We start from the raw sequence: 20219 nt of genomic DNA on the forward strand, positions 1-20219 counted from the left end.
CAAAAGTTGAAAATGAAGAAGGTTTTAATCAATGAAGTAGCAAAAAGAAAGATGAGAGTCTAATTTCTTAAAAAAAAAAAAAAAAAAGTATTGAAACCTGTACATTTAACGAAAAAATTAACCGGAGCTTAATAAATGTGACATTTTTAATAGGTTGTGTACTTGTTTAGAATGTTTCAAAGCTTGAGATCTAATTAAGAACCATAAATTCCAACAGTAATGATTAATATCGACATAATAGAAGTGGATCAACCAAGCTGCCAAATTCTAAACAAAAATCATTATTGATGGTCCAAGACCATACATATTGATAGACAGAATCATTATGTATTTGCTGAATAGAATTATAGAATGACACTATTTGAGTTCCAACTACTATTCTGCCTCAAAACAACCATTCTTCTTATTGACTACAAAAATCTACAATAAAATTTCTCAACCGATGAAGGTAATGAAATCTCTTTTCTAATTCAACCAGATCCGCGAGTAACAGAGCGTGATTCTGTAAAACAACTCCATGAATCCATGACTACGAAGTTCAGAGGACCACACTCAAACTTCCTGTGATCGATTGTCGAACACTTTCAAATCCACAGGCAGATAAGTATCTTTGTCTCTCTTCATCATCTATCATACAAACTAGCTTTGGCATCTTCAAACATTCCTCACTGTTTACCCTGCAAGCAAAGTTAATAGCGGAATCGTTAGCCAAATCAGAGCCACAACTACATAAAAAATTCCAACTTCAAAAGGGTAGTCAAGCAACTCTTTGGAGATGGCCATTTTAATAGGCTGTGATTTAAATGGTACATACATCCAATGAAAGTGTGTGTTCGTTTTTATGTATGTATAACTTAGAGTGTATACACTTATGTGTTGTCACTCTCCCAATGTCATGTCAAGGAGAAAGACACATAAAAGTGTATATTGTATGCAAATCTCTCTCGCAGCTTGGTATGAAAGGTCAGAAACATTGTCAATTTGATTGCCCCCTTAATTGTTTAGCGGCCCTTGAAGAATTATAAGGCCAACTTCTTTGGTTTTCCTGTCACCATATTGACAATGGGCACAGAAAGTGCAAAACGAAAACAAAACACAAAAGTTGTCCACACATGACCAATAGGCGATTTGGTCCCAAGATATACTTCCACATTCCAAACTGCCCATTAAAAAATTTAGTGTGCTCGAAACACAGGCCCAAACGTCATATAACATTATACAAGTGGAAGGACACTTCAAGAAAAAAAAAAAAAAAAAAAAAAAAAAAACCTGCCCCTCACTTGTATAATAACATATGCCATACTGTTTTGTGTTCGGACACATTGAAAAATCTTCCCATCTTATGGAGTGATGCAACTTGGTTCCTACCCTATGCAACTAGATTTTCTCCTCACATATTTTGTCCCCAGCTTAACCACTCAACACATGTGCGTGTGGGCTTTTGAGTACAAATCTCTCGGTGCAACAGAAGAAACTGCGCCTCTTAATATTTACTATATTGAACCGTTTTTAATAAAATGTGAAACAAGTTACTCTCTCTAAATTTTCTAACAAACTCTCTCATATAAGAAGGTGTGGGGAGCATACCTGTGAGTAGAGGAAGGTTCCGAGTATCGCAATGGCTGCTCCGAGTGCGTTGACAGGTTGAACAGGCGTGTAGAATATTATGATGGAGGAGACTGACGGATATCCGCTTCATTGTGTTCCCAACGCTGAAGGTTAAGGGAGATATCTGATCTGGTGACATGTATGAAACCTGATTATACGAGTGATAGAAGACACTCTGTACCACCACCAACCTGTTCACATTTAGATGTACAGATTACATAAGACAATCAAGGAGAAAGGTATTTAATGTTCTAGTCAAGCACTATTTGAGTTTAGCCAAGTTCGTTAAAGCAATGTACTACCATCGCTTGTTTAAAAAAACCTATGATTCAAGCACTCCTTTATGTCCTCTATGTGCATCACCAAAGACAACAATTTTACAGACAGTTATAAGTCATCGTATATTTACCATACGAAATTGGGACCGATCTGTGCAAGAGCAGTGTTCCATCCAGCAGCCCACATCTTGGGGCCCTCCACAGCGATGGCAAAGGAAAATATGTTCCTGAACACGAATGCCAGGTTCGATACCATAGCCCCCATGAACCCTGATGCACATAGCAGCATTCTTTTAGTCCTCATAACAAATTAAGACACTTCAAAAGCACCAAAGGCACAATTTATCAAAACCCTTCAACATTTTTTATTGCAATATCAAATGTGGTGAAATTTGAACAAGTTTTCTAACCAGTCATGTTGAAATTGAGCTCGGTTGCAGCAGCGAGCGCACATCCTCCAATGATTGGAAAGAGCGAGAGGTAAACTGAGAGAGGAAACGATTCACCTAACAAGAACCTTGAAACCAATACACTGAATGCAGGCTCACTGCTCTTGATGATGTGAGTGAACGAAACTGCTACCTTCGCCATGCTCACGGTCGCCGCGACATGCCCAATTGTATGTGCCACCGCAACCTGCACACATAACCAAAATAAATACAAAACAATTTTAAGAAAACAGACTTAGGAAAATGATCTCCGCACAGCCTCTGCAGATTATTTCTGTCACTTATTCTCCGCTCATTCAATTCAAAGACCAGAAAAGAAATAAACACAATGTACAGAAAAAAAAAAGTGTGCGGACATCATTGCACTTTCAGCCTTTTACTTGCCTCGAAGCAAAGTCTTCCAAAAATCTGAATCAGTTTTTGGAGCCTCGGCAATCCTGGTGGCCCATGTAACGAGCATCATGAGCGACCCAGTTGCGAGGCAGAGAGTTGATGTGAGCCATGGATGTGGAAACACATTCAAAACCTTCTTGTTGTAGATATTGAACACAACATTCAGAGCCCACCAGGTAGCAAGGTATAAACCAATTTTCAGCCTCTGAGCCGCCTCCTGCTGGTCTGGCAACTCAATCTTGATCTCCAGCGGCTGCGACTGGTCCGCCTCGTAGGCCTTGCAGACGGAAGTTCCCTTCTGGTTTTTGCCGGCCAATGAGAAACACTAGCCAGAAGATATGTGAAGGGGTTTGAGGGAAGAGGAAGGTGAGTTTTTTTGGGCCATTTGGAAATTGGGTAGAGATAAAGAGTGAGACTTTATCAGACACCTCCTGCTCAAGAACTCCGGTGATGCAAAAGTCGGAGTTCTGAGTTTCAATGGAGAGATCTGCATGGTGGGTTTTGGAGTCTAGATTTAATAATAAAAGTTTCTTGGGATTGATTCGTAATGAGTTTGGTGGGTAATGAAGGGAAAGCTTTTGAAACGGTTTTTCTTGGGATGCATGAGAGGGAGGCAGGGGCAGAGGGTTTATATACGTGTTGAGGGAACGAGGGAGGTGAGTGGAATTTTATACCAAGTAATTGAGTGGTGAAAAACTAATGCAAGTAAACATTTTTAACCATCTTTTCTCAAGACTTAGAAGCTGGCTCGAGAACTTCTCGAGCCATTCGAGACCCCTCTCGGCCCCTCAAGTCTCACTTGAGCTCTTCAAGATATCTCTTCACAGAGGTGGAGAGTTATGAAGAGACTAGGATGGTTTCACACCCATTTTGATGTTTTTTTTCACGCACAAAAAATTAGTGTTATACTTATGATTTTCAAAGTTTTTCCGTAAGCTCAAGGCCCAATTCGACGTTTTTTCATTAATTGTGCTCATCGGGTTTGATTTGAGGTTGGTGGCTCATATGAAACTTCATGGCATCTTGCTTGATTGATTTCAAAGTTGTAGGCTAAGGAAACATAATACTACAAATTTGATCTTCTCCTCTTAGCTTCCCTAAAAAATCTCAGCCATCATTATTTGAAAATCCAAACACCTCAACCAGCGACATTATACTTTAAATTAATTTAAATTACAAAACAAAGAATTCGATTTCAAGTGCATAAGGAGAGCACGTTCGTTCTAACTACGCTTACGTCTGCAACTGACCCCGCTTTTTTCATTCACCTACTTTGATTCAAGCTACCCAAGATTGATGTGACCAAACAAAACAGAGCCCTTCTCTCTCCAGCTGCTGCAAATTCTAGACCGCAAACCTAAGCCACATTCCAAAGTCCGCATGTAAACGACGTCATTTTGAGTAGAAATATTGAGCAGAAGCACAAATATCTGATTGAGAAAGACAGAAACCTGGGGCCTCTTGCTGTAAGGCACTTTGGATTGCATTTGCATCTGCATCCCATGTTACAGCATGATGCTGATTTCCAATTTTCCTTTCAATAATTCATATTAATACATTGGACGATCCAAAAAAATCCATGTATTTAATTGACCGTACAAATATGATTCCGTTTGATTTGGTTTGGTCTAGTTTCAATTATGATTTTAGTTAAAATTGAACTAAATTTGTTACATGTCTACTCTTAATTTGCATCTCATATTGAATAGAAAAGGCCGACCCCAAGCCAACAAGGCTCTTTGCTTTGCGAGGGTTGGGGGAGGAACACTTATCGTGCGCAGTCTTATCTTTACTTTGCAAAGTGGCTGTTTCCAAGATTGGAATCCATGACATTTTGATTACAAAAGAGCAATTTTTTCATTACGCCAAGGCTCACGCTCTATGCATCTCATATTGAATGATCCAAAAAAATACAACTAAAAAGTACTTGTTGATTTTACTGACAATGTTTTGATTTGATTTCAACTATTATTTTAGCCAAAACAATCATATTTGTTACATACTAATTTGTTTGTCACAACTGAATTGTGAAACCGAACCATTCAAACTGCACCGTGCTTGCCCTTAATTTGTATCAGACATCGTTTTTATCTTTTCAGTATAAAATGATGCTGATTTCCAATATTTTCGTTCAATAATATATATGTTAATTGTGGACGATGGAAAAACCTTCAAGTAAAATGTTAATATTGACGGCTGATGCAAAAGATGGTAGTAAGTTGGCCTGGTTGGGGTTTATCTGGCTGATAGCAACAGTGGTTTTGTTTGGATTAAGGCATTAAGGCTGTCTTTATTTGACCAGAGTTGTAATTGTGCAGGCATGTGTTTTTGGTCGTGCTAAAAGTAGCAAATGGTTTGAGGTGTCGTTTTTAGGTTTGGTGGGATACATACAGGTACACTGCTTTCATGCACGTGACTTGCAGGTGCTGCTTGCAGCTCATGTGAACAAAGTCCATCCCAACATTGCATGGTTGGATTATAACAAGTTTGATCAATTCGTTGGCTAACACAAATGTGGGTTAACCAGTTAGCTGCCTTTTACACTCGAGTTTAATTCTTAGAATATCTTATAAGAAAGAAAGAAAATTTCTAGTAATCTAGAAAGAAGGAAAATTTCAAGCAATTGGATTGAACGAATCAAAAGATAATCAACAACAATCAAATCTTATTCCACTAAGTAAAGTCGGCTGTATAAATTCTAAAACGCCATTGCGCTCGATTTTGCATCAAGTCTTCCGTTAGTATTCAATGGGCAAAAACAAGAGTACAAGAGGACGATATGAAAAGTGTGAAAGTCATTACCCTTCTTAGTACACAATGGTCAGAAAGTAACCCTACAGACTTGACTGTTTTGCCAAAATGTGCATGTTATACGCTGTCAGTGAAGTTGAACATAATCAACATACAGTTGAATCAGTAACCATTTGTGCTTATCAAAACAAATAAACACAAGACATTGCAGGTCAGTATGTTCAAAAGGAAAGGATGTCAGAAAATAAGCTAAGGTCTATAGTACAAATTACAACCTTGGGTTCTATCAAAATTCAAGAACTTCACAGCTTTCTGATCCTTTGGGAAGACGTGATAACTGTTTGGCAACTCACGTCTTCATCTCTCGATCCCCTTTAAAATTTGTGCAGCAAACCAGAACCATCTTCTCCAAGACCGTTGCATGCTTGAACTAAACCTTTAAAGCGTCAAGCTCGTTCGGGCTTCCCCAGAATTGATTCACTTTAAACGTCCTAAGATGCGACAAGAAACATGAAAGCAGTGGCTCCAACACCCCATCATCTTCTATATTATTCGACGACAGTTTAATCCCCTAAAACTATCAAAACTCGGCCATGTTAACAAAGTTGCATGAGGCCACGATACAAGAGAAAACATTGCGGTTACAAAGTTACCTCAATGAATATCAGAGTTTGAAGACGGGGGACGTATTGGAGCATGATCAATAGCACTTTACTACCAATATCTACCGGAGCTACTTCCAATACCAAAGTGGTTACGTCATTGAACAATGGTGCTTGTACAAGAAGTTCTACTGCATTATTTAGAACCACCTAAGATCACGGTGAAGCAAAATAATCAAAACTAAGCGATTCTAAACAAGTTATTCATGCCACATAATGCGAAAAAAAAGATGCAATTTTTAAAGAAATACGCGGCATACCAAATGAACAATGGCAACTAACCAATAAAAGAGAAGAAATTGTACCTTAAAGCCATCAAAAGGAGAGATAGGTGCTTCACACTGGAGAGACCTCTAAGGACCTTATGCAACCGGTAAGCAAGAAGCCTAAATCTCTCCACAGAATCACAAGAAAATTCAATCTCAGTGTAATCATGCGCGGAAGAGTTACAAAGATATATTCATTTAGGAATTCACCCGAGATAAAAATATTCCAGGCTAACTCCACTACCGTAATCTGACAACCATCTGAAGCACTGGAAAGTTCTGAGCTGCCTTCAAATATTATCAACCCCAATAGCTTGGGAGCACAAATACTCACAAATTTGAGATTCTCCCAACTGCAGACTTCCAGAGATAATTCCTCAAGGACTGGACAATTAGAAAACAGCTGCTGTGTTGAGTAGTCATCCGAAAACACCACGGAATCAAGAGACAATGTCTTCAGACTTGAGAATCAAACAGTAGAAGGAAACTTGACAAGGCAGGCCATATTTAGATTAACTCCATCAGTGTTGCAGAAGTAAATAAGGAATGAGGCAACGAAAATGGTCCATTAAAGTTAATATTACTCAGGAAGATATGAAGCTCTTTAACAATGCGCCTTACAGCGGCAGAGATCCACAACTTCGCACACGACATGCATCACCAAGTCTGGAAACCCAAGATCAAACTTTTCTATGTCAGCGGGGCCACGAAGTACAAGCGCTCTGTCTACAACATTCACCAGGGGAGATCTTCCAGCATTATTAGAGTGATATAAGTAAAGGCGGGGAATTGATGTCCATAAGTATTCCCATCTTTTAGACAATATGCTTGTTCTGATTGCGTCTTTCATTTCAAGCATGGTGATAATTTTTTCGATAAGCTCATCGGGCAAGTTGCTTAACCATTGCTGATCTCTTCTCTTCCATCCAGCTTCTGCCTTTTGGAGTTTAGTACTCGAGAATTTGTATACATAGCTCAGATGGTTTCCCTACTGTAACAAAAAAAACTGAACTTTCAGGTAAAAGTTAATAACTGATATAACAGAAATATAGTTAGAGGGGTATTATTGTAAGTAGGTTATATGGCTATATAAGGGATTGTATAGCTATCATTTCCTTAAGTTCATTTGTATACATTTTATCCATTCAATCAATACAATCTCTCTGGTTTTCTCTCTATCATCTTCCTTTTCCTCTGTACCAACTTTGTATTTTGCAATGTAGTTAACATGGTATTAGAGCCACCAGGCTCACGCCATGGATCCTGGTGGTCGATTCCTTTTCCCTTTTGCTTTTCATTAGTTTCTTTTTCTTTCTTTCTTCAATTTTTTTTTTTCGGATTGAGATTATGGCTATTGGTGGTGTGATCTTTACTGCTTCCGCTAGTAATCTGTGATTCCAGAGATGAATTGTTTATGGTTTTCAACTATATCGTCTAAGGTTTCAAAATCAAGTTTCATAGGCTTCCCATATCTCAGAGGGTTCGGATCTAGTAGCAGTAGCGGCGGTCTGTTCATCAGAAAGTCGCGGAGGAAGTGATGGATGAGTTCTTGATTGGTGGGTTTGAAGTGGAAACCGCACGGCACAAGGGAATGGTTGTCTATTAACACCAGAGAGAGAGAGATAGAGAGATGGAAACCCCGTTTCTTGATCTGTCTGTTAATGTTTGCCTTTGCGTTTTGATCGGACAAAAGCAAGAGAGCAAGAGTGATTATGTTGCTGTCTTGGTGCAAGATCAGGCTTCTGAATTCTTGGTGGTGTTCCCAGATCAACTCTCTGAATTATATTTTCTGTGGCTTTGATCAATGCTCTACTCTCTGCTGTGGAGGACATCTCAAAACTTTGTGCAGTCCATATGTTTGACAAAATGCACAACTCAAGATTTTTTTGTGCAGGGTATGTTTTCAGTTCCTTTTCTCTGAATTCTGAACAATTAGAATGAATGTTTTCTGGGTTTTTTGGTGGTTGCTAATGGTTTCATGAGCAGCTGGTATGCCTATCTCGACATCACGTTCATCATTTTCACAAATCATCTTGAAAAATTATGAACGGTTGTTTATAATGAGGATGCTTCCGACGATTCTTGGGACATTGAGGACGGACCGACCAAAATTGGTTCCGATGCATTTACATACACAGGGTTTAAGCTAGGAATGATCCTGGATGAATCTACGCGCAAAGCGTTTCCATTGAGCAGCATGGTTTGGCTTTGTATATTTCCGTCCTTCGGTGTTAGATGGTATTCTTCTCTTTCTTTCGAACTTCTGGGACCCTGGTGGAGTTTGGTCACATGTGATCTATGAGGCTTGTGTGATTTGTGTTTATGTCGCATCGTCCAGGTAGTGTTGAAGGCAACTCTGGCCTCGGCCGTGGTGGTATTGTGCAGGTTGATCTACAATTTCTGTGACTTGGACTCTCTATGATTTCATTTTGTGTGAAGAATGAAGAAGGTTGTTTGATTATTATACTGAGGAGTATTATTTCTGAGATTTGTGTATTTTGAGAAAAGCAACGGAGTATCAATCTCCCGGTATAATTTTTTTTCATTGTTAAGTTTCATGTCAGCGAAGTGAAAAGGAGTGTCATTCTCCTTGGTTGATTTGGGTTCTTGGAGTGTCATTCTCCTTGGAAGATTTAGTTTATTGGAGTGTCATTCTCCATGGTAGATTTAGTTTCTTGGAGTGTCATTCTCCTTGGAAGATTTAGTTTCTTGGAGTGTCATTCTCCATGGTAGATTTAGTTTCATTCTCCATGATAGATTTAGTTTCTTGGAGTGTCACTGTCCTTGGTAGATTTAGTTTCTTGGAGTGTCACTCTCCTTGGAAGATTTAGTTTGGTAGATTTAGTTTCTTAAGTGTCATTCTCCTTGGTAGATTTAGTTTCTTGGAGTGCCATTCTCCAAGTATTCAGTGAGTTCTTGGTTGCATTCAAGGGAAATTCAAGAAGCACGTCACCAGTTTGCAGCAAATCAGAGGTTCCAAAAAGGGTCAAATCACACAGTGCCTTAATGTCACCAACTCCAGACTATCATACACTGCTCCAAACTGCAAGAGACAGGGGTTGAAGTAGTGCAGACATCTTCGTTTCGTAGTTCCAGATCAGTCTCAAATACCTAGCTAGCTCAAACTTCACTTGGATCCTCCAAGTTTAGTTTGAGGGGGGAGTAATAACTGATATAACAGAAATATAGTTAGAGGGGTATTATTGTAAGTAGGTTATATGGCTACATAAGGGATTGTATAGCTATCATTTCCTTAAGTTCATTTGTATACATTTTATCCATTCAATCAATACAATCTCTCTGGTTTTCTCTCTATCATCTTCCTTTTCCTCTGTACCAACTTTATATTTTGCAATGTAGTTAACAAAAGTAACTTGAAACCTACTTAGGAAATGGTAGAAACCTTATAAAATTAACTGTGAGGCTCGTTTCAGAAACTAAGCCATCCAAAACTTACTCTCAAAACAAGAAGGCTCATTTGGGATTGATTCTCTAAAGAGCACTCTTGCTCATAAGCACTTCCACTAGAAGCGCTTTTGATTACAAACACGTTGATATTTTTTTTTAAATTAAAAATCGTGCTTCCAAAAGAGCATTTGGTAGTTGTTTTCTAAAAAACGCTTCTATCATTAATTCAAAAGCACCAGTTGGAAGCGAAAACGCTTTTAGCCCTTCTAGTCCAATTCTCACAGTGCATTACAGTTACAAGTAATACATTAATACTTGTCCCCTCTCATTTGGGAATTTAGCCATAGTCCTATCTACTTATTGTTCCTTTTGTTAATTACAGACAATATAGACTGTACAGTGCAGTAAAACCTTAGTGTCACATCCCGGCCCGGGGCGAATCACTTCTCGGGCCCGCTCTACCACCGTAGCATGATATTATCCGCTTTAGGCTTACTATTCCCTCACGGTTTTGTTTTTGGGAACTCACGAGCAACTTCCAAGTGGATCATCCATCATAGGATTGCTCTAGCCCCCTTCTCACTTAACTTCAGAGTTCCTACGGAACCCGAAACCAGTGAGCTCCCAAAAGGCCTCGTGCTAAGTAGGGATGAGAATACACATATAAGGATCACTCCCCTGGGCGTTGTGGGATGTTACAATCCACCCCCCTTAGGGACCCGACGTCCTCATCGGCACACACGCGGCCAAGGTTAGGCTTTGATACCAAATTGTCACATCCCGGCCCGGGGCGAATCACTTCCCGGGCCCGCTCCACCACCGTAGGACGATATTGTCCGCTTTGGGCTTACCATTCCCTCACGGTTTTGTTTTTGGGAACTCACGAGCAACTTCCCAGTGGGTCACCCATCATGGGATTGCTCTAGCCCCCTTCTCGCTTAACTTCAGAGTTCCTACGGAACCCGAAGCAAGTGAGCTCCCAAAAGGCCTCATGCTAAGTAGGGATGAGAATATACATATAAGGATCACTCCCCTGGGCGTTGTGGGATGTTACATTAGTGTTTGGCAATTTTAATCTTTGCTTACAATTAAGTAATTCCAAATTAATTTTAACCTTCAGAGCAAAGAAACGCCTAAAATCCGACCACTTTGGATGCAAACTATGCCGACCACATCTTCAAAACAATATAATGCGATAAAGTTTTGTACTTGAAAAATTAAAACTTGTTGAGAGTATATATTAATCCCACGGGAAAAGAAGGGACCTTACATGTTTTATAAGCAGTGGCGAAGTCAGGAATTCTTGGGAAGGGGGGCGAACTTATATGCTAGGTTGACAAGGTTCATTTTCAAGCATTTGACGTCTTTGTCCAGGGTCTGCAGGAAGATTAGCTAATATTTCATCCAACTTAGTAACCTCACTTTGTTGTGAACTACCTAGAATACTCGAAGGATGACTACTCATAATATTTGAAGGTAAAGAAGGACTACCCGGAATATTTGAAGGAAGAGGAGGATTATCCGGAATATTTGGAGACAGATTTAAGCACTGTTTCTTAATAGTATCGTTCCATTACGTAATTGTACAATGAAAAAAAAAATATCTTAGACTTTTAATCCTAGAGTAGACTATAGGTAATATCTAATCAAACCACAAATTTAATTAATCAATACGAACAATCATATGAATAATCAAGAATTCAAATTTTATTTTAAACATCAATTAAAATTTGAGTAAGCTGATTAGGGTTTATAGTGGTTACTGCAATCAATTTTTATTGCTAGACCATAAGTGATTCAAGTTCCTATAATATATAATGTATGAATCCTCTTTTATGTACTTCAAAAAAAAAATCAATAACCATAGTATTCATATGAATACTCTATAATCGATAACCATAAATTAAAAAAAAATTAAAAATTTACCTCAATTAAAGCAGCTGGTGTGGCGTCTGGAGCTTGGTGGCCAACGGAACGGGATGGCTGCTGTGCTTTCTTGTGTTCAATCCTGGGATTTGGGACAATTTTGAAAATTGAAGTATGGGAAGAGGGTAAAGGTGGGGGAATGAGATTTGTAATCTGGGAAGGGGGGAGGAGTAATAGTTGAAACGAGGTGGGATTGGGATGGGAACCAATGGTCCCTCCCTCTTTTAATTTTTTTTTTATTTGATCAATGGAAAACGACGCCGTTTACCAAACAATTTTTTTTTATCAGGCCCAAAACGATATTGTTTTGGCCTAGATTTAAAAAAAAAAAAAAAAAAACTTGCGTGCTGGAATCACTTAAAACCACCGTGGTTCCTAGATTCCGCCCGAACCGGAGGGGTTCAAGCTATAAGTAACTATGTTACTTCCCACATTGTCAATTGTTTACATGGTTTATCACCGTTTTTTCGCACTTTTGTCCTTATAGCTTCATTTTGTTTGCACTGTTGATCTGGGAGACACTAGACCGTCAATGACTTTGTCTTGTGTAACTTAAGCAGGGGTTACTAGCTTAAGCTATTTTTTAGCAGGGTAAAAATATTACCAATGGACATCTACTTAAGTTGGTGAACATCTCCTTTTTCTCTCTTTGTATTTTTTTATCCTACCGCCATCTCTACCATCATTGTTATCTCTACACTCTAACCATCACATTTCACTATTGGCATCACCATCATAACTCCACCAATGACGTTACCATCACTACCATATAATAACTTAAGACATTTTAAATGGTTATATCTTATTTTTGAAACATAAAAGTAAAAATCCCACCAAAAACTGGTCTGAAAGTTTAGCTTGTTGAGGTCAGAAATCATAAAGAGACAATTATGGAGAGGTGCATGCATCATTCCTTCACCATTTCATAAAAGCACACCACACGTGACCCCTCCCTTCCACCCATAGTCCCATTACTCAAATCAGCCTAGAGACTCCCAAACCATTTTGATAAAACCGGAAACTTTTCTTTTTCTTTTTTTATTCTTTCCATCACTCAAATCAGCCTAGAGACTCCCAAACCATCTTGACAAAACCGGAAACTTTTCTTTTTTTTATTCTTTCCATCATTCAAATCAGCCTAGAGACTCCCAGACCATTTTGACAAAACCGAAAACCTCTCTTCTTTTTTATTCTTTTCTTTTCCTCATCGTCTTCATTATCTTTTTGTTTCCTCTTCTTTAGTTCTTCTTCTTTTTTTCCGTTTTCCTTCTGTAAATTCTCCCTTCTTTTTTTCCTCTTCTTCTGATTTACGCTTTTAAGTTCCTCTTCTTCGGTTGATTTCAGAGAGGGATCGCAAAAGCTAAGAAGGTCGTGGTGCACAGAGAGAGGGAGTCAAATCGGTGAGAAAGCTTTTACGATTCTAAGTAAGTGTTCGGAATTTCTTCCCAAGAAACCATTTCACTCCGTCTAGACAACCGCCCAGGCCGCCTAAGAGCGCCTAGGCGGACGCTTAACAGCTCCTCGATTTTTCCTAACGTTTTGGACCTAATCGGATTGGCACACTTACGCCTAGCGCCTAGGCCCTTTTTTAGAACACTGCTTTTATGTTAAAATTAATAAACGGTTTTACATTGCTTTTTATACTCATATTATTTTTACAAATACAGTTTATCAAATGCTCGTCTGCTTTATTATTCCGTAAATTACAATAATTCAGAATTTTGACATAAAAAAAATTATTATCTTTATATTGCAACCATTGGTAATTTAAATAGTCAAGTAACAACAATCAAACCCGGATAAGGGAAAATATTGTGAAATTTGATTTTGTCAAATAAAACAAGATAAACGACTTGTCGTTCCTTGGAAGAGAGAGCCGAAAAGGGAAATTGTGGAGGGAGGGAAAGAGGAGGACACCCGCGACCTCTCGGGTCACGAGGAAAGCCACTTCCCAGAATCAAAAGCCAAAACCACGCCGTTTTCTTCTATTTCTATGGTGGTGGTGGGAACGCCAAACCCTAATTCTTATGCAATCCTCCTCCTCCTTCCGCCGTGGGCCGACACCCACAGCTGCTCTTCAATAACCCTAATTTCCCCAACAGCCCCAATTTCTCCAATCACCCACATCGACACTCCCCACTCTTCTCCCCCAAACTTCCATGGACTCGGAAAGGCTCACACTTTCCCGAGAGAACCCTAGAATCGCTTTTTCCCCGCACGCCTCCGCCGACGGAAAGGCCATGCCCGGTACTGAGTTAGCTCAGAAGCCCCAGCCTCCGACTCCGATAGTCGACCGATTCAGGGCTCTGCTCAAGCAGCGGGAGGAGGACCTGAGGGTTTCGCCCGACGACGAGGTGTCGCCGCCCAGCACTGAGGAAATCGTCCACCTTTACGAGATGGTGTTGTCGGAACTTATCTTTAATTCGAAGCCCATCATTACCGATCTCACCATCATCGCCGGCGAGCAGAGAGACCATGGAAAGGGCATTGCTGACGCCATCTGCGCCCGGATTCTCGAGGTCTGTTTCGGTATCTGCGGGTTGCTTCTACCTCTTTTGATTATTCGACGGAGCTTTGCTGAATTGGTGTATGCCAAATGGGGATTTTTCTTTTGGGTGTTTTCTGTTTCTGTGCAACCCAGATTGGACTTGTGTAATTGTTTGAGTTCTAGGAATTGTAAAAATACCAATCTTTACTCCAAAGGTTCTAATTGCTAACGCTGCCCAAGTTCATCTTTTTCTCTGTTTGGTTTCTTAGAAATTTAAATTTTAGATTCTTGATATTACTCAATTGGGAAGAACAACTTCAAAAGTTGTAATCTTTACTTTCGCGTCTTTTACTTCGTTTTCGATCGAGTATTATGAACAGAATGACCTGCAAAAGAAGATTTTCATTAAGCTTGATCATACAGAATCTTTGTTTTCATGAACAAACAAGCAAAACTTCCCAGGGAAATATTAGCCATTCTTGAATCAACAACCTTAAGGCTACAGGAATTGCGATAAAAACAAGGATCAGCACCAAATTTTTGATAATATGTTTAAGATGCAGCTCTGAGTCGATTGTTGTTACTCTAATAGAACATTAATCTGCAATTGAATTTTAATAACTGTGTCAGGCCTGCCGCAAAAGAAGTTGCGGTGCTTCACACATTAGTCAAGTTGAAGATTGCCTAATTGTGTGATACTTGTCTATTGCAGGTCCCGGTCGAGCATAAACTGCCTTCACTGTATCTTTTAGACAGTATTGTCAAGAATATTGGCCGAGAATATGCAAAGTTTTTCTCTTCCCGTCTTCCTGAGGTTATATACTGCAGCTGTACTTTTGTTATCCCTAATTTCAAGTATATGCATATATAGTGTTCTTTGGTAATCACACAACTCTATGTTCACATGATTTTATTTATGCATTAGGTCTTTTGCGAGGCATACAGGCAAGTACACCCTAATCAGCATCCTGCCATGCGGCACCTCTTTGGCACCTGGTCAGCAGTGTTTCCACCCTCAGTCCTTCGCAGGATTGAAGAGCAACTGCAATTTTCTCCGCAAGTAAACCAACAAGCATCAGGATTAGCACCTTTGAGGACTTCTGAATCTCCTCGACCAACTCATGGCATCCATGTCAATCCAAAATATTTACGTCAGTTGGACAGCTCAACTGTGGATGGTGTAAGCTTTCCGTGTAATCTCTCTCTTCTAATCTGCTGAAAAGACACTTCAACCTGCATTTACTCTAGTAGTGAAAATTTTATCTATGTTTCCATTGGCTAACATTTTTTAGTTGGAGATCTGTTGTTCAGATATTTTGTTCTAGCTTTACCACCAATCATCAGTAGAAAAGATAATTTATGACGAATGTTTTTAGAAGAGTTCACTTTTTTCTTTTATTATAATGATTTTGGGTTTCTCTAACATAAGGATTTTGGTTCGCTTTTCCCAGTTGGTTTGTGATTTCCCTTTAGGTTTTGTCGAGTAGGACATACAATTCCTAGTAGAACTTGGATTGTTAATTACGATTTTCCAAGTCTGTGTAGAAGTTGGATTTGATCCCTAAATAAAGGCCTAGCTTAGAATTGTATTTATAGCTTCAGACTATTAAACAAATTTTGAGACTTCTCCAAACTTGGAAAATTCAAGCATATAGCATAAAGGAAATTCAAGTTGATCATTTTATTGAATACGATGCTTGTCTATACTGTTTCTGTTTCACACTCTATAGAACTGTGGCATTCAAATCTGTAATTCTGTTAACATAAAGGTCAAACGTATATTCTTAGAATCCTGCTGTTATGTATAACAAGTGTGATTATAATAATGCAAAGGTTGTATCCTTGCAGGTTGGACCCCAAAGATTAAACTCAACAGGAAGTGTGAGCCATTCACCTTTTGCCATGGGGTCCAATCAGTTGCACCCACCTTCAACTGCTAGGCTTGCAAGATCATCTTCGCCTTCAAATATTGGGCTTGATGGGTCTTTGCCATCAGCAGTTGATGAATATGAAGCAGAACAGTCTCCAACAAGGTTTGTTGAGAGGTCTTCTCCATCTCATTCTGTGTTTGATTATAGACTTGGCGGAGCAGTGGGTAAAGATGAGGAGTCGAATGAATGGCGGAGAAATCGCTATCTTGATGGCAGTCAGAAGCGGTATGAGACTTCTGCTGCATATAATGGAGTTGAGCATCAGAACCCAAGAGCTTTAATTGACGCATATGGGAAAGACAGTGCGGATAGAAGTTTAAACAATAAGCCTCTGCTAGTTGGGCGGCTGGGCCTGAACGGTATAGATCGTAAGGCAACTCCAATGTCATGGCAGAATACTGAAGAGGAAGAGTTTGATTGGGAAGATGTGGCCCCAAATTTAGCAGACCATGGTAGGGGTAACGATTTCTTGGCCTCAACTGTATCGCCTTCTAGAAGCTACAGGGCAAGCCTTGGAACACAAAATGCAAGCTCCTTGGAGCCAGATGTTAGGAGTACTTGGTCTAGTCAGGCACATCCACCATCAGCTGAACAGTCCTCTATTATAGCTGAAGATCCAGTTCCCCCACTTGGTGTATGTTCCCTCTACTAGTTTGTTAAGCATTTTGGTTTAGTAAACATGAAAAAATAAATGATTTTTATGTTTGCCTTCACTTAATTAGTTGGATTGCAAACTTTTCATAATTGCTTCCCTGTTATTTCTACCTATATCCTGCTATTTTTATTCTTCCGTATTATTTATTTCTTATATTAGGAATTTTTTAAGAGTTTTTTTGGGGGTCGTGGGGTGGGTTATGTTAGGCCATGCAAAACTTGTTTTAAAATATTTTTTAACTCGTTTCTTGCATTTTGGGCCCACTCACTGTCAGCAGTAGTTTGGACTAGTCAGTTTTTAGGTCAAGTGGTATCTTAGTTGAGGTCCTGGTCATCTGCCATTCATATATTATTTTTCTGCACCTGTGACTGCATTAAAGTTTAAACCACAACAATATTCATTGGAACTTTTTGAGTATTGGTTTGGTATTGAGGTGCTTTTATAAAAAAATGGGTATAAAAAAAGCTGAGCTCGAAAAGGTGTTTGGTAAACACTTAAAAACAGTTTATTTTCACAGTTTTGGGCGAAAAAAAGCTGAAAACGTGAAGCAGCAAAAATGAGCTTATTCTCACAGCACAGCTGTATCAATTTTTTTTCAAAGCACAGTGATACCAAACCAGCCTTGACACTGAAATTCCAACTTTGAAATCCCAATCCTTTGCTTGACTGAACATAAAACTATAGCACCAGAAGATCATTCAATCAGTCTCTGTTTCGGTCAGGCTATCAGTCTATGACCACTTGCCTTTTCTTGTGTATGGTATTCCAAACTGATGTCATTCCAATCATGCATGTTCCCTTTTATTGATTTCTGCTATCAAATTTTCTTCAAAGGGTCACATGAAAAATGATTCCAATTTTTTTGAGCTCATCTCTGAACATTTAATATCATTCTTACAGTTCGGTCGTGGATCATCGGGTGCTATGTCTCGATTTCAGTCTGAGACAAATCATAATCTGGGTTCTCGCTACCCTCAAGACACCTGGAATATGCCTTTTCATATTTCGCAGCCTTTGCAGAATCCCCTTAATGCCAAAGGAAGAGGAGGGAATATTCAGACGCCCTTTGTGACAGGCGGTATATATTCAGGTGGTGGGAAAATGTCTGCCTTTAGTGACAAGCTTCGAGATATTGATACACAACTTCATGGGCCCATTGCATCAAGAATGGGTTCCTCTAGTGTTGACTCTGTTACTGCTGACTCGAGATCTGGGATGCCAGTGTCAATGGGTTTAAGGCCTCCAGTAAACGTGCATAATTCTCACCCTCCTCCTGTGCACTCAGTTTTTGCAATGCAGAACCAGAGGAATCCGTATGGTTCAATAAATTATAGCAATACTGTAAAAAATCAAGGCCCATTTAATCCCTTATACATGCCGGAGCAGCAGTTAGATGGCTATGAAAACAAGGAGTCGAGGTCAACAAAGTCAACTCAGATGCCACAATATCGTCCCTTACAACCACAGTATCGTCCACGTCAGGAGGCACAGGAGAATATTTTTCCGTCTGCAGAAACTCAGGTGCCACCTTATTTAGGGGTACCACCCTTAAATCACGGATACGCTTTGCGAGGTCCCGTACCTCGTCAACATTTGGGCATACCAACCCCCTATAACCCAAATGGCACTTCGCAGTTCCCCTTGCCACCTCTACCACCAGGCCCCCCTCCTCCCTCGCAAGGCATACTTTCTGTCCAAAACCCTGGTTCAGTTGTCTCTGGCAACCAGTCCGGGAATGCATATTCTGGTTTGATTAGTTCTCTCATGGCTCAAGGTTTGATCTCATTGACAAATCAAAGCCCTGTCCAGGTATTTACATGACATCCTGCTATATTTTTCTTTTGGAATAGTTGATATATGCTGGGGATTCTGAACCAAGTTATTAAATGTTTAGGATTCTGTAGGAGTCGAGTTTAATGCCGACCTTCTCAAGGTGCGTCATGAATCTGTAATAAGTGCCCTATATGGTGATCTCCCTAGACAATGCACAACCTGTGGCCTTAGGTTCAAGTGCCAAGAAGAGCACAGTAGTCATATGGATTGGCATGTGACAAAGAATCGTATGTCTAAAAACCGCAAGCAGAAGCCCTCTCGCAAATGGTTTGTAAATACAAGCATGTGGCTCACTGGTGCGGAGGCATTGGGTACCGAGGCAGTCCCTGGATTTTTGCCTGCTGAGACTGTAGTAGAAAAGAAGAGTGAAGAAGAAATGGCTGTTCCTGCCGATGAGGATCAGAATTCGTGTGCATTATGTGGAGAGACTTTTGATGAATTTTATAGTGACGAGACAGAGGAATGGATGTATAAAGATGCTGTGTACTTGAATGCACCTGACGGAGCAACAGGAGGCATGGATAGGTCACAGTTAGGTCCTATTGTGCATGCTAAATGCAGATCCGAGTCAAGTGTGGCCTCCCCTGAAGGTTTTGGACAAGATGAAGGGGTATGTCTCCCCATTGCATTGTAATTTTCATTGCTTGTATCTGCTTCCCTGAAAATCTTATCTGACAACAGTTTTTCTGAATATTATGGTGTGCATGTGACTCCCAATTATTTTCATGCTATTATAGGATGTTAGTGATTACCAGGATTGAATGTGTTATGCTTTACTAGTAATATTTCTGATAAGAATGGGAAAGCTGGATATGTAATAGTATGTCATATGCATGCACCAGAGACATTCGGTTTCTTGTGCTGAAAATTAATGTACTTACTTTGAACTCTTTTCTTCTGACTCGCAGGGAATTATTGAAGAGGGTAGTCAAAGAAAACGATTGCGGAGTTAACATAGTTAGATCGACTTCCGAGTTCACTGTAACATTATGAGTTTCTTCTTTTTTATGGTATTCTCTCAACTTTTTTTCTTCATTGTTGGAGTATGCAGCTCATTGGCTTTTTCAAGCCAGCTTGTACATGTATAGTGGAATTTGTACTCATGCACATTATCTTGCAGCAAAAGGTTACAGCTTCTCTTGCCATATTGTTTACTGGCACTTTTACATTTGCTGTCCAAACATCCCAGATGGGGGTCATAAAACCGAAATCTATCGTCCTTTCAGGCTTGAGTTTAGATCATCTGTTAAATTTGATAAGAGTGGGATGGGGTGGTTTGGTTTTTCGTTGTAGCATGTTCTGAGAGAGTAGAGAGAACCGTTGGATCAAATTCTGTTAATTGAGGGACTTCTGCAATCCATATTGTGTATGTTTGCTTATACATTCTGCAGGGGAGTGCTCAATGGTAGTTCCTGTAAGCAAAAGACATCCTCAATGCTTCATGGATTGCTCTTCTCAGAAAATCAAGTTAATGGAAGCTAATGTGTAATCCAAGTGTGAAGATGCTGATGCCATATGTCAAATTCTTTCTCCTTTTTCCTTTTGAGTTGGTTTTTAGAGTCGTTACAAAT

At 39.6% G+C, this 20219-nt stretch overlaps 2 protein-coding genes and 2 pseudogenes across 4 annotated transcripts; 1 reads left to right on the forward strand and 3 right to left on the reverse strand.

Moving 5' to 3' along the window:
• Positions 1-258: 258 nt before the first annotated feature.
• Positions 259-2861, reverse strand: LOC137720957 (glucose-6-phosphate/phosphate translocator 2, chloroplastic-like). Its single transcript, XM_088693600.1, has 5 exons — positions 2720-2861; positions 2297-2522; positions 2018-2156; positions 1588-1799; positions 259-677 (listed from the first exon to the last, which is right to left on the reverse strand). The coding sequence occupies exons 2-5, from the start codon at positions 2475-2477 to the stop codon at positions 673-675; spliced, it is 537 nt and encodes a 178-aa protein (XP_088549726.1). The 5' UTR covers positions 2478-2522; positions 2720-2861; the 3' UTR covers positions 259-672.
• LOC148696520 (glucose-6-phosphate/phosphate translocator 2, chloroplastic pseudogene) lies at positions 2712-3221 on the reverse strand (annotated as a pseudogene).
• Positions 3222-5447: 2226 nt separating this feature from the next.
• On the reverse strand, positions 5448-7394 carry LOC137726694 (F-box/FBD/LRR-repeat protein At5g56420-like; annotated as a pseudogene). Its single transcript, XR_015962200.1, has 2 exons — positions 6447-7394; positions 5448-6291 (listed from the first exon to the last, which is right to left on the reverse strand). The product of XR_015962200.1 is annotated as an F-box/FBD/LRR-repeat protein At5g56420-like (transcript).
• Positions 7395-12801: 5407 nt separating this feature from the next.
• LOC137726380 (polyadenylation and cleavage factor homolog 4) lies at positions 12802-19793 on the forward strand. 2 transcript variants are annotated; one of them, XM_068465301.2, is made up of 7 exons: positions 12802-14260; positions 14942-15043; positions 15155-15409; positions 16078-16794; positions 17716-18624; positions 18710-19258; positions 19557-19793. In XM_068465301.2, exons 1-7 carry the CDS (start codon positions 13901-13903, stop codon positions 19599-19601), a joined length of 2937 nt encoding a protein of 978 aa, XP_068321402.2. In that variant the 5' UTR covers positions 12802-13900; the 3' UTR covers positions 19602-19793. The 2 variants fall into 2 exon arrangements, 1 of the variants encoding a protein (XP_068321402.2); XR_015962201.1 differs by having other exon boundaries at positions 13648-14260; positions 18720-19258.
• The last annotated feature ends 426 nt before the right edge of the window (positions 19794-20219 follow it).

The sequence above is a fragment of the Pyrus communis genome, chromosome 5, assembly GCF_041283825.1.
Source record: "Pyrus communis isolate YQ-2024b chromosome 5, ASM4128382v1, whole genome shotgun sequence".
In the NCBI taxonomy this organism is placed as follows: domain Eukaryota; kingdom Viridiplantae; phylum Streptophyta; class Magnoliopsida; order Rosales; family Rosaceae; genus Pyrus; species Pyrus communis.